The sequence below is a fragment of the Strix aluco genome, chromosome 24, assembly GCF_031877795.1.
Source record: "Strix aluco isolate bStrAlu1 chromosome 24, bStrAlu1.hap1, whole genome shotgun sequence".
Taxonomy (NCBI): Eukaryota; Metazoa; Chordata; class Aves; order Strigiformes; family Strigidae; genus Strix; species Strix aluco.
Window position 1 is genome coordinate 6,998,130 of NC_133954.1, and position 13,328 is coordinate 7,011,457.

A 13,328-nucleotide genomic window follows, 5' to 3' on the forward strand; every position below is an offset into this window, starting at 1 on the left:
CCCAGGGAGCAGTCCCCGGTGGAAAGAACCACTACCCGCACCATCGCGGTAGAGAGAACGCCAGCTCCTGGGTGCTTAAAACCTACATTGAAACCGACTCAGGACAAAGGAGGCTTTGAGATTCTGCTAGATGAAAGGAACACAGAGTCCAGCCAAGTAAAGTAGGCAGGTGGAGTGTTTCAATTATATTTTACTCTTCATTAGATTGTTCATTTGAATGTTCATATTACAAAATTAGCTGCCATGGCCCACAAGTGCATGGGACTTCAGGAAAGCTGTCCACTTATTCAAAAGAGCACAAACTAGTATTTCCTTTCAAAGAACTTTGTGAAACAATACCATATTCATCTTTAAAGCTAAATAGTGCTAAAATTTCACACAATCTCCATTAGTTTTGGTTTTAAATAACTTTACCAACCATTATAAAATTAATGTATTTGCATGTATCAGGTTACAGACATTTGCATTTACATCAGTGTGAAGTATCCCATGCTGGAACAAGAAGTTTAAGCAATTGCTGTTTCAACAGCAGCTCATTCTTATTGCCTCAGAACCAAGTTTGCACAAAATATCGAACAAGAAAATGCAAGACATTTTTCCCCACAAAACTGTTACAAGTCTGTTACAAGCAACAATAAAATTCCTTCTAGACAGGAAGCATTTATAAAATGCAGAGCTCTCCCAGTTAGCGAAGTGCTTGCACAGGGGCATTCACTTCATTCTCCCCATTTATATTCAAAAACCTGAAGTGATCATTCACCAGATGAAGAGGATACACGTCCTCTGAAACATTTTTACTTGCTTGGGGAAATTGGCAATTGCAGATACTTCACTGAATCTAGCTTCTGGCTGAAGTGAACTAGGCAGCAGCTGCTGAGATCCGGAGAAAAGTTTTTGAGGCAAACTTGTACAGTTAAAAATATTCAAGGAAAGCTAGTTGAAGCTGCTAACTCACGATGCGCTCGCTCCTGAAGAAACACCACGCTGACGTTACAGACTTCACATTGTATTAACCTTGCAGCATTCAACACCACGAGTAGGAAACTGTTCATGTATTCCCTTCCCTCGTTATCTAACCCATCTATGTTTTACACATATGCCAATCATGCCCACAGGTGACCTAATACTGTTTCAGTCTCTTGTTTGTAAAAAAAAAAAAAAGTCACTTCTATTCTACTGGGCTTAAATCCCTGAAGAATCCATACTGTGTATGGAAGGCTCTAAGTTTTGTGCCTTTACAAGCTTGATGCAAATAAATGCACAGTAAATGTTTGTTGTGCAGTTCTCCGCCCCTTAAGTTTTTCCCCCTTCCCTCCCAATAACTAAAACCAAAGTTTAAAACCAAAGCATGAATTATGTTACCAGCACACGTGGACAGATTTACAATCGTCTGTTTTTAAAGAACAAATGACAAAGAGCATTCAAGAATATTGCAAATGTTTTTTTTTTAAACAGACAAGTAGCAAAAATTTATACCACCTGGAATAAAATGGCTGAGATAAAGCTCTCTACGGACACCTGCATGTTGCTGTAATACTTAAATAAGTAACACCAATGCAAGGAGCATTTCTCTTAATGGCTACTAGTGTTCAAAGAAGCGTAGGATTATGGAGTTAAGTAGGTCTTTGTACCCTGTGAATTAAAATTCTGCAGGTGGCTCTGGGACGCTTCTCACAATGGAGTCACATAGCTTTCACTTTGATTTGCTTCATCTTCATCTGCTTCTTCTCAAGTTTCTTCTGCTCACGCCGCAAAGCAGCTTCCTGTAGGCAAGGACATAGAGATCTGAATAAACATTGCTGATCTCTTCAAAAAGCACGCTAGTCATTTCAGAAGAGCCAGACAAAAGAGACCTCCAGTACTTGGGCTCACATCTGTAACCACAAGAGCTGGCTCCTCACGGGGAGTCTCTGCATGTTTCAGAAAGCAACAGCATATATCCTGAAAGTTGTCTGCCTTCCAGCAAATAAGCAGCCAAAGTTGGCCATTGCTGGTATACCTACAGGCAGCCCTGGAGATACCATAGGAGAAATCTGCCAGTAGCTTGTAACAATCTGAAAATCCATCTCACCTCCAGCCGACGCTGTTTTTCAGGATCCTCTTCGTTCATGATTCGCTCCTTCTCTGCCCGTTTTTTCTCTTCTCGACGGGACTGGGCAGCCTCCTGCCTTTGCACGTGAGTCAGTTTAAGGAAGTTCTCTTCTACACGAGCCCTGTTCTTGTCAGCTTTTTGTTTACCCTTTTCACAGAGAAAAGCAAATGCAGTTAATATGGATTTCCCCATGAGCAGGATGCAGTATCTCTGGTAGTCATATTAGAAACACAAGTCTCCCAATCTTAAGATTAAGGATCCACTGGTAATGGTTGCAATTTCATACAATATTCAGAAGACAGAAAAATATACACTACTTACTTCTCTGTTCAGACGGAACTTCTTTGCTTTGTCAATAGAGTAGATAACCATGCTCATCAGAGGCAGCAAAGACTCCATGTCCTTTGGGGAAGTGTTGCCTGAACCAGGCACTGAAATAAGGAGTTTCTTGTTAATTCACAGAGGCTGGCAGGATTTTTCTACTTGGTATAATGCTCTTTCCTTATTGCTCACACCATTCATGAAAGAAAAATGTTCTTATACTCCTCTTTAGGAAGGACACAAGGCTCGGTGCCAGGTGCTGAACTTGGGTCATAACAACCCACAGCAACACTTGGGGCAGAGTGGCTGGAAAGCTGCCCAGCAGAAAAGGACCTGGGGGTGTTGGTCAACAGCTGGCTTAATATGGGCCAGCAGCGTACTTAGGCGGCCAAGAAGGCCAAAAGCATCCTGGCTTGTATCAGAAATAGTGTGGCCAGTAGGACTAGGGAAGCAATCATCCCTCTGTACTTGGCACTGGTGAGGCCACACCTCGAATACCAGGTTCAGTTTTGGGTCCCTCACTACAAGACAGACACTGAGGTGCTGGAGCACGTCCAAAGAAAAGCAGCGAAGCTGGTGACAAGGTCTGAGCACAAGGCCTATGGGGAGTGGCTGAGGGAACTGGGGGTGTTTAGCCTGGAGAAAAGGAGGCTGAGGGGAGACCTCATCGCCCTGTACAACTACCTGAAAGGAGGGTGTAGCGAGGTAGAGGTTGGTCTCTTTTTCCCAACTAAGAAGTGACAGTATGAGAGGAAATGGCCTTAAGTTGCACCAGGGAACGTTTAGATTGGATATTAGGAAAAAATTCTTCACCAAAAGGGTTGTCAAGCATTGGTACAGGCTGCCCAGGGAAGGGGGTTGAGTCACCATCCCTGGAGGTATTTAAAAGATGTGTAGATGTGGCACTTAGGGACATGGTTTAGTGGTGGACTTGGCAGCGTTAGGTTGACAGTTGGACCAAGTAACTCTGTGCAAGCTCAGACTTCAAGGCCTGTGGCTTAAAAACAAGCCACGTTCCAATGGTGACCTAATACAACCACCAGTAGAGATACAAGTATGAATTAAGATTAATAATGGCAAGATTGAGTATCCTGTTATCATGATGATACACCGCTCAGTCCCCAGTGTTATTACCACCTTCTGTTTACTGGTTAATTGATCAGTGATCCTGTTACATGAAGTCATTTGTCATATATTGTCTTCCATAGATGACAGAACTTGAGCATGTGACTTGCATAAATAAAACACAACACTCTCCCAGATACACACACACACACACCCCCCCCCCCCAGTTCTCTTACCATTAAATGTAAACAAAAGTGTCTTTTTAGTTTCGGGCAGTTTTGTAAGCTGACCCTCCCTGGTAGGAAAGAAAAAAGGGGCTGGAATGAGTGAAGAAAAATACAGGCACACAAAATACCTAACATTGTTAGGTAAAACCTCATCTAGAACCAAGAGACACTTTGCAAGCTACTCGAATAAAATAAGCAAGATTAACAGCCTGGCTATAACCCAGATTTAAGTTTCAAACTATTTAGATTCCTGAAGTGGTTTACTCAAAAGCATGTCATGAAAAGGCATTAATGTAAAAACATACTAACAGCACGGTCCAATCTGACTGTCAGAGGTCATGTGAGCTCTGGCATCTGAGCCCTAAGAAGGCCTGTATATTTTTAATGATATTCAGTTTTACATATGCCCTGCTTATACTACTATAGATCTTCTATAAATACCAGTTAGGAGAAAACAAACTATTTTCTAAAGAACTGAAGTCTTCACTGCCCAAAACCCCACAGTATTCTCCTGTAAGAAAGTCAGACCTACATTTCACAGATCCTCCAAAGCCTAGAAATTTCAGTACAAGGTACACATACTCCTGCCTTATAATTAAATCAAAGTATGTTCCTTTTTTTGGAGGACAGTTTCCAGTTTTTATATGGATCATTTATTTATATGCCTGTGAGCATAATACACCCTTGCAAAAACCTACACAGTAATTCAGATAAATCACCCACCACTTAGCAATTCTGAAGCAGCAGCCAAAAGCACCTCAAGACTAGGAGGCTTAGAGAAACAAAAGAGATGCTGCATCTGTGTATTTCTGAAGCACAGCTGAGAATCAACCTGAACAAAAGCACCCAAGTGATGGATTCAACAGCAGAATGTTTAGCTGGATCAGCTAGGGAAGGGGAGGAAGCCTTGATGTTTGGTTGTTTGTTTGGTGTTTTTTTTTTTTTTTACACTGCAGACTTTGTTTAAACCTAGTTCTCAATGCATTCAAATGGCATCCGAGTTAATGTGTTGAGTTCTCCTCCTGTGGTGTTACTTCTTGGCCCTTAAACTCTCACACACCGAACACCTGTAGTGGGATTACTCAGTTGTTTTCCATGCAGCGGCGTATGCGATAGCTGCCAGGCCTTATCTGAAATTTGTAGCTGCCCTAAGTACAGCGTAACCAGCACACAACAAATATTAAGGCAATACAGCACCATGACCTTCTAAACTAACACAGCATTTGGAAGCATCGGGAGTGTATTTATTCACCTGTTTCACCTTTGCTCCCAATTTGTCTTTGTGTGCATTCCAGCAGGCTTCACACTGCAAACAAGTTTGTCAGCCTCTATTTTGCTTTTACAATAGCTACTGGGAGGAGAGATCTAGCTTTATACGTACTCTTGCATAAGTTTTGGACCGGAGAACTGGTCCGAGAATTGGACGGACTCAATCTTGTCAGCATAGTGCGTGAGGAAATGTATCATCTAAAAGAGAAACTGGGGTTAGTTTTTCCCAACACCAATCCATCTGCAGCCTACCCACTCCATAGGGGTTTTCCAAAGAGATCACTCAGAAAATTGCTGTGCTCAGCTTGCCACAATGACACTGAAATTTAAACTGTCAGGTTTTTTTAGCTTTTGCTAGAATGGGCCTCAATGCATGGAACTAACGTGAGCAACTCAGATATCAGATAGATAACTCTCATGGGGAATTTTCCAATTCATTTGATAACATGTCAGCTTTGAGGACCTGCAGACACACCATCAACACCCTCCTCCGAACTGGCTGCTGAAGCTAACTTCCATGCTTTGAAAGGCAGTTTGAAGTCTGCAGTTCATGTTAGACTAACAGCTGCTATGTAAAAGGAATAAAGACGTGAGAATTACATCCTTCCTCCAGCCCTTAAGCTTCCTTAAGGTCTTGATTTCTCTAGACATCACTAGGGCCGTTTGGCTCTCCTGTTGTGATGTTTACAGGAGATTAGAACTTCTTTTGCATATGCTGTAAGTGCCAGGGTTACCAAGGAAGATTTGTACTAATTCATTCAAGATTACCTTAGCGTCCATCATTCCCTCTGTGACCTCCCCCATCTCCGACAAGATAGCCAGCGAATCTGGAAGCCCATATTTTGCACCAGACTTAGGTTTATCACTGCAGAACTCACTCTGTTTCAAAGAGAACAAGGGGAAAGAAATAAATATAAACACAAGCTTCTAAGTATCTTATCAGACTGAACTGTTCCAGCACAGTGGGACCCCTAAAAGTACTTAAACAACTAAAAAAAAAAATACTCTTAGTCACTCAGTCTGGCTGGGGACATTTCAAGCATAAAGCAAAGCATGTAGTACCAATAGTCTTTAAGTTAGTATTTCCCTTCAGTAGTCAGGACTTTAAGGAAAAAGATAAAACAATTCTAAGTCATCCATGCTGGAATGCTCGAAGTGGATTAAGGCATTTTGCTTACATTGTTTGATAACAGAACAAAAACAATTGGCATCCTACCAACTACACTTTGGTGCTGTTACTTGAGACAAGTTACAAGAGAAAAGATTTGCAAACACTGCTTGTTATCACTAGATTGTTCAGGGCTTGAACATATGGAAAGTTTTAGTTTCAGATCACATAAAAGCAGATGATTTAGACCCAAACTCTCCACATCACATATCACTAAGTTTACTTTTCTATCCTTGAAGAAGTCCTTTGTGCAAATTAAATGAGGTGAAGTGACACTTGTGTGTATCCTGACAGTGTACTTCAGCTTCCTCCTAAATGAACTATACACCAAGAGGAAGATGTAAGCTGCTTTTGACTGCCTCTTTTTCCACAGTTCTGGCACTAATTCCAACAGATCAGTCACAAGTTTTGAGCTGTTCCCAAGAAAATAAGGAATCTACAGATTAGAGGTTCTTATATCCTATTATTTATCATGATAGTATTCCCAACATGAACGTACATACCAAGTCCTGCATCTCTTTCTGAAGTCGCACCAATGCTTTTCTCGTTCCAACGGCAAACACGTAGGTGTCCATATCTTCATCATTCATTGTTACTTTTATTTGCTGTGGGAGAGAATGTTATTAGCCCTGGTCAGATTTATATGATGTACTCTGCCTTCAGACTGCTGGCCAAATGGAGACCTACGTCTTCTATGACTTCAGTGTTTGTCTGACGCTTTGATTCATAAGAACAAAGACTAAGCAAGGCTAAGATAAAGATTGTTGATTTAAAGCTTCTCAGCTGTCTCAAGGTCAGGTAGCTTAATTATACTGAGTACTCAATTCAGTATTCTGTATAATGCTCCAGTGTAATGACAGTGACCAGAACAGCAGAGTTGTAAGACTCATTTGCAGCACAGACATCCATTGCTGATGAGCAACTGCCCATACCTAAATTATAGATATACGTAAAGAGTGTTCGCAGTGCACACAGCCACTGTTCTTCCAAATGTAACCTCTCTTGGCAAGGCAAAAAGTAACATTACAGGATATAATATCCAGGCCAGCGTACGCATTGAACAGCTCTGTTCTGGCAGACTGAACAGACAGAAGAACAATCACGAAGTATTTCAGATAGTAAAACCACTTTTTATCAAGATGAGGTCTTGAAGCATGATAGTCTGTTCACAAAACCACTCGAACAATAAAACCCATAGATAAAACAATTTCCAGTCATCAGCAGGTTGCATTTCACAGGCAGGAAAGAATCACGAATGATTCTTTCAGATTGTTTCAACAGTTACTGAACTGGAAGATATGGAATACTATAGAAAGATGCCTAGCAGTTCACTTGTGTGTGACAAGAACAATCAAAAGCAGCAGAGTAGAACCGAAGGAATGCAGCGATTTATCACAACTAATCTAAAGGGCTGAGTACATACCACTTGGTCAGAAGCTGGCCTCATCATGCGCGCAAGAACATTCAGTAGGTCTTGTCTCTTGAGAAACTAAAAAAACAAGTTTGTAAACACAGAAGAAGAGAGCTGAATATACCTAGAGTGCAACACTTCACTGGCAGATAGCAGTGGGGCTCAAGGAAAAACAGGACAGTTAGAAGTAGATGTTTTTCATAGAATAATTTCGTTTTGAAGGGCCCTCTGGAAGTCACCTACACTGCTCAAAATCAGGCCTATTTTCTGCATTAGATGAGTTTCTCAGGGTCTTATTCCCTCAAGTTAGGAGCTAAACCAACGTGTGGGGCTGTTCCATCCCAGGTGCAGAACTTTGTATTTGTCTTTGTCATACTTCCTCAGAATTCCTGTTGGTCCATTCCTCCAACACACTAAAGTCCCTCTAAATAGCAGCTGGGCTCTTCAGCCTACCGTTACCTCTGTTTAGGCTACACTTCTGGTTTACATACTCTTTCTGCAAGCATTCACTCTTGCCTGCTTTGGTGGGCAGAATACAGGCCTGTGCAGATCTTTAGTGCGACCAGTCTTCCCTTCATGTGAGCATATTCAGAACCTGTATCTAAATGAGAGCAAAAGACTCAAGATGGGACCCCTTGTTGCTCACACTGGAATGGAAAAGCCTCTAGAACCTGAAAGCTGGTGACAGATAAACAGTACTGCAAACTCCCTCATCCTTACCTTTAGCTGGATGAGCATTCCTTCACAGCACACCCTTCCAGAGCACCACAAGTTATAAATGTGTTCATTTTCTTGATTTAGTTTCCCAGTGCTTGTAGCTTCTTTATTAGTGCCATCATCGCCTGAAGAAAAGAACAGTGAAGGAGAACTGCGATTTAAAAAAATCACAAATTTAAACACCGAAGTTTGTCAGTAGGTTTAGAGCTCAGCTGTTGCTGGATTACTTCAGTATTACCGTGATGTTTCCAAGTAATTTGTGCTACACCACGATTATCTAATTTCAGCACTGGAAGACTGGCACACTGTCTACAGGCACAGCTGTCATTAGTGTTATCAAAATGTTACTCCTCTCTATAGCCTACATGCTGGACTAAAACCAGCTTTATTCAAATAAACTAAAAATGGATCCTAGTCATTATGGAACTCACCAACAAGAGCAAAGTTACTTTCTAGCAGCTCCCTGTGAGTATTGAACCACGCATGAGCCAGACGGTTGTTTTTGTTCTTCCCAATGATGTAATTCATGATGTAAGCGAGAAGACCTGTTACCATCAGGATCTCCATGTAATAACTCTCCCAGCTGTTTTGGAGGTGAGCAGGGACCTATGGTAAGTGAACGGAGACTGTCTTTTACATATTGAATGAGCAGATTCCATATAGACAAACGGTTTGGAAAGCAGAGAGTACTGGAGAAGCTTCATCCCAAACACAGCAATAAGCTTCACAAAGGCAACAGGACAGAGCTAAGCCTACATAATGCAATTGGCTCTACTGGGACACACTAATCATACAGGAAACAACTGATAATAGCATTCCCAAAATACCTGGCTAATGCAAACAAAATACTTCTCTCTTCCAAGTGAGTCTGTGCTAGCATGTATCCCTCAGAGTAGTCAACAGCCCAGCGTTTCAACTCACTGATTATCTGAGCTTGATGCCCTGCCCATCACAGCATTATCTGATCATCACGTAACTTCTGTTGAAATCTAAAGTAATACTTAATGTCCAGGAGCATTTTCAGATGCCACCAAGAGCCACAGACTGTGTGGGGGAGCAGAAAAACCTGCCTGATCTTGCCATCTTCAGAGAATAATTAGCCATTCTGCTATTACTATATCACCCTTCAGTCACAAAAGTACCCAAACCTTAATTTTCACTACCAAGGTCAGCCATAATACTTAAAAAGAGATCTTAGGGATAATAAAAATGCAGGCCTCAAGCACCTGATAATTCCGTAAAAGACTCTCTTGGGAGGCAAGAAGATGATGATGCAGGGTGGACAGAGACTGACTTCAAAAACCATCGCAGCCATAGACAAGTTAAAAATACACTATGTTTACTGTAAGCATATCATCATTGCAACCTCTTCATGTGTTGACAAAGCATCCAGACATGATGGGATATATGGTTTTTCTCTGGATTAAATGAAGGTCATCACTCTAGCTCCTCCACTTCTCCCCCATAGTCACACGGGTAAAAGAAGCCAAGTCATAAAATGCTTTGGTCAAAACTATGTTTCAAGAGGTCTGTTTTAATGAAGAATTTCCTGATCTATATTCTCAGAATTACAATTTTCAGTTTGAGTACAGGATACAGGATTGATCCAAGGATTGGAGTTCTAGCAGTTTAAAACGGAGATCAACAGACCAAAGGCAGCTGCCCTGGAAGTTTTACTTCAAGAGTTGCTATTTAAAAGTAGCATAAACCAATGCAGCAGAGCATGGAATTGGGAGCTGGCACACCTGGATCATTTCTGCTGCTATCCTGTTGCATTATTTCAGGTATTTCTTTTCTCCACATTTCTACTCATTTCTGCACTGTCTCTTGTTAATTCAAATAGGAAATTCTTTTGGACAGATTCTTTCTTATGTGTCTGTATATCCGTACACCAATGACATTACTGGCATACCGCCTTAAAAAAAAAAATCAGTGATGAAACACCAAATAGAAATCAGATCAACGTTTATACCTACATTAACTATTGTTATGGGGTCTTTATTTTTGCTATGAGATGCATCTGGTTTCTCTTCATAGCCTTCAAATTCCTCATCATCATACGGTTCACTCTCAGTATCACCTTCCTAAAGGACAAAAACCACAAATAGCATGAAAATCCAAAGCCCTGTAAGCAAAATCCCAAAAGATAAAGTGATAAAGAAAAGTGTAGAGATACTACTAGGAAACATATAGAAGAAAAAGATGAGGCAGTACCTGTGCATCTGCATCATCAAAGTCCTCCTGATTCTCATCCTGACCTTCAAGCTCTACAGTGGCTTCTTCTTCATCATCTTCTGTGGTGATGATCCTCTGGGGAGACTCTGTGACTGCATCTTCATTAACATCTTCAAATTCAGCAAAGTCATTATCATCATATTCCATAATGTCATCTCCATCCTCAAATTCATCATACTTTGCCAAAGAAAAACTCCATGGGATGAAAAGGACAGCAATAAAAATATATAAATTCTTCATTTTCACTGGAAAAAAAAAAAATTAAATTAAACATTGCAAAAAATCCTTATCAATTCTGTTACATCACACCTCTAATAATGCCCAACTTCCATGAACAATTTAAAAAACACTATCAGGATCAGACCAGTGAGAGAAATAAACCTCTGCCTCATCTTGCCATCTTCTGTATAAAGAAAGTGAATACTCTTACAAGAAAAAATAACTCTGAAGGTGAAGTTCTAGACTCTTGCTTGTAGCAGGAGCAGCTGAGGCAGCAGCAAGTTCCCATCTGGCCAAGCTGCTCAGATGAGGAATTTCTGGAAGCAGAGATATTCCACTATAAAACTGACTCTCCAATAGCATCTCGCAGTCAGTCAGAGTTGCCAACTCACTTCAAAGACCACACACTGTGCGTACAGTTGTTATTAATTAGCAACTAGCCACAGTCAGATCAATGAATGTGTAACAACGGCTGTAAATCTTAAAATGCACTGAATTCATTTACTTTAAACAGCAATGCTCTGACAGCTTCTGCTAGTTTAAAAGTGCTCATCTTTGCTTTACTAGACTGCACGCTCAGAATCAGGTCCCACAGCAGCCCAGCACTATCTCTGTTTAGAAATAGAGACCTTTTGCTGCAAGTTCTACCAAAAAAAAAAAAAAAAAAAAGGCAGGAAGAGAATGGATATTGCACTGGTCCCCAAAACAACATTGTAAACTGGGGCTCATGAGACCAAACTCTCTCCCCAGATCTGCCAGAAACATACAGAGAGTTTGTCAGTTCACCTTTTTTTTTTTTCCCCCTCAGCTTCCTATATCTTTTCTGCTTGATCTCAAAATAGTCCCACTCTCCCACTCAGACTGTGGGGACCATCATCAAAGTCCAAACTAAGAGCCCGAAAAGGCAGAAATAACCCTACTACTGCATTTCACAAACAGCTATGGAGGACCAGCTGCATCAGGCTTGGCAGTAAGACTAATTTTACTCCCTCCTGCAACCAGATCTGAGTGGGAACTTGAATGTTAATGAGATTGTTCTCTTAAAAACTTGAAATAGAAACGATTTGTTTCTAAATTAGACCAGCAGTCCTCTGAGTACCACATGCAAGGAACCCACTGCTACAAATGACAAGGACAGCTAAAATAAATGCCTTTGTCAGAGACTTCTCATTCTAGCAAAAACCTGAACAGAACATGTTCACAAGAACATTAATCAAGTAGAAAAGTACAGCAAGGCAGAGCCCAGGAATTTAGCACATTGTTTGGGTATGTCACAATTTTATGTGAATTTGAACAGAAAAAACCCCATTATTTACATGTGACAGAATTTGCATTCCAGAGGCTAAAAACACCAGGACAACAGAGCCACCTGCTCAACCAAACCCAAACAGTTTCCCAGTTAAGAATTTCGAGACTATTTGAGTATATCCACTTTCAAAAGACCCTACAAGCCCATAAAGCTTTATGCAAAATAAACTTCTGCAGCTGATTCCAAAGAGACAGCTGAGCTAGAGATGGGTGAAAACCAGAACACGCTCCCAACGCCGCCGTCTCTCACAAGGCAGAGTGGGCTGTAAGCACACACCGAGACAACTCCACGAAGCAGAATATGCTTGGGCAGGCCCTCCCCGACCCACATGCCCCCGACTTTCCCTCGCAAGAGCAGCCGATTCATCCACCCATCTCCACAGAGGCCGTTGGGAAGGGAGAGGCACCGGCGCCCCCCTCCGCGCCCCACCAGCCTAAAGCGGGGACACCCCCAGGGTGCTGCTCGGCGTCCCGCCGCACCGTGGATCCCCCCCGCTCCAGACACCCGCCTCCGCTCCCAGCTCCTTCCAGGGACACAAGTCGAGGTTAGCGAGGCTAAAATTAGCTCCTCGCCTCCCCCCAGCCCCCGGGCGCGGGCCCCCGCTCCTGCCCCACAGCCTTGCCCCACACCCCCGCTCCCCCTGCTCCAGTCTCACCCCCAGAGGGGTGCTGAGGACCGCAGGCCCCCCGGCCCCGCTGCCCGCACCTCCTGCCCCCGCGGGCCACAGCACAGGCCCCGCACGCCCAGTGCCCGCAGGGCCAGGCCACCCCTTTCGGGGGCACTACGGGGCCGGGGGCGGCCGGTAACGGGGAGTGGGAAAAGGGGAGAAGAGGGTGAGGGTCGCCCGGCCGCCCGCGGGGAGGCGGGGACGGGGTGCCCCATCCCCGGCAGGCCGCGGGGCCACCGCCGCGGGACCCGGCCCGGGGCCGCGTTACCTGAGTCACGCGGCGCTGCCGCCGCTTAGGCCCAGCCCTCGCCCTCCGCTCAGCGCCCGCCGCCGCGGCCGCAAGCGGCGCAGCCTGCGTGCTTTGCGTAGCGGGGGGCATGCGCACTGCGGGCTGCCCGCGGCGGCCACCCGGGCTGCGTGTGCGCAGGGGGGTGTATGTGTACGCGCGTGGGCGGTGGGCAGGAGAACGCAGCCGAGGAAGCAGCCGGGCCCCGGCACCCCCTGCGCGGCCCCGGGACAGCCGGCGCGGGCGGCCCGGGACGCTCACGCTTTGCCCGGTTCCACCGCCCGCCTCCCGCGGCTTCACCCGCTGCTAGCGCGCATGCTCCGGCGGGCGTGCTGACCTCAG

General features: G+C 43.7%; 1 protein-coding gene across 1 annotated transcript; it reads right to left on the reverse strand.

Annotated features, from left to right (window-relative positions):
* Positions 1-172: 172 nt before the first annotated feature.
* On the reverse strand, positions 173-13,174 carry CCDC47 (coiled-coil domain containing 47). Its single transcript, XM_074849488.1, has 13 exons — positions 12,969-13,174; positions 10,485-10,750; positions 10,247-10,354; positions 8,702-8,876; positions 8,274-8,395; positions 7,566-7,631; positions 6,646-6,747; positions 5,743-5,853; positions 5,087-5,172; positions 3,715-3,773; positions 2,414-2,523; positions 2,072-2,239; positions 173-1,763 (listed from the first exon to the last, which is right to left on the reverse strand). Exons 2-13 carry the CDS (start codon positions 10,743-10,745, stop codon positions 1,683-1,685), a joined length of 1,449 nt encoding a protein of 482 aa, XP_074705589.1. The 5' UTR covers positions 10,746-10,750; positions 12,969-13,174; the 3' UTR covers positions 173-1,682.
* Positions 13,175-13,328: the final 154 nt, after the last annotated feature.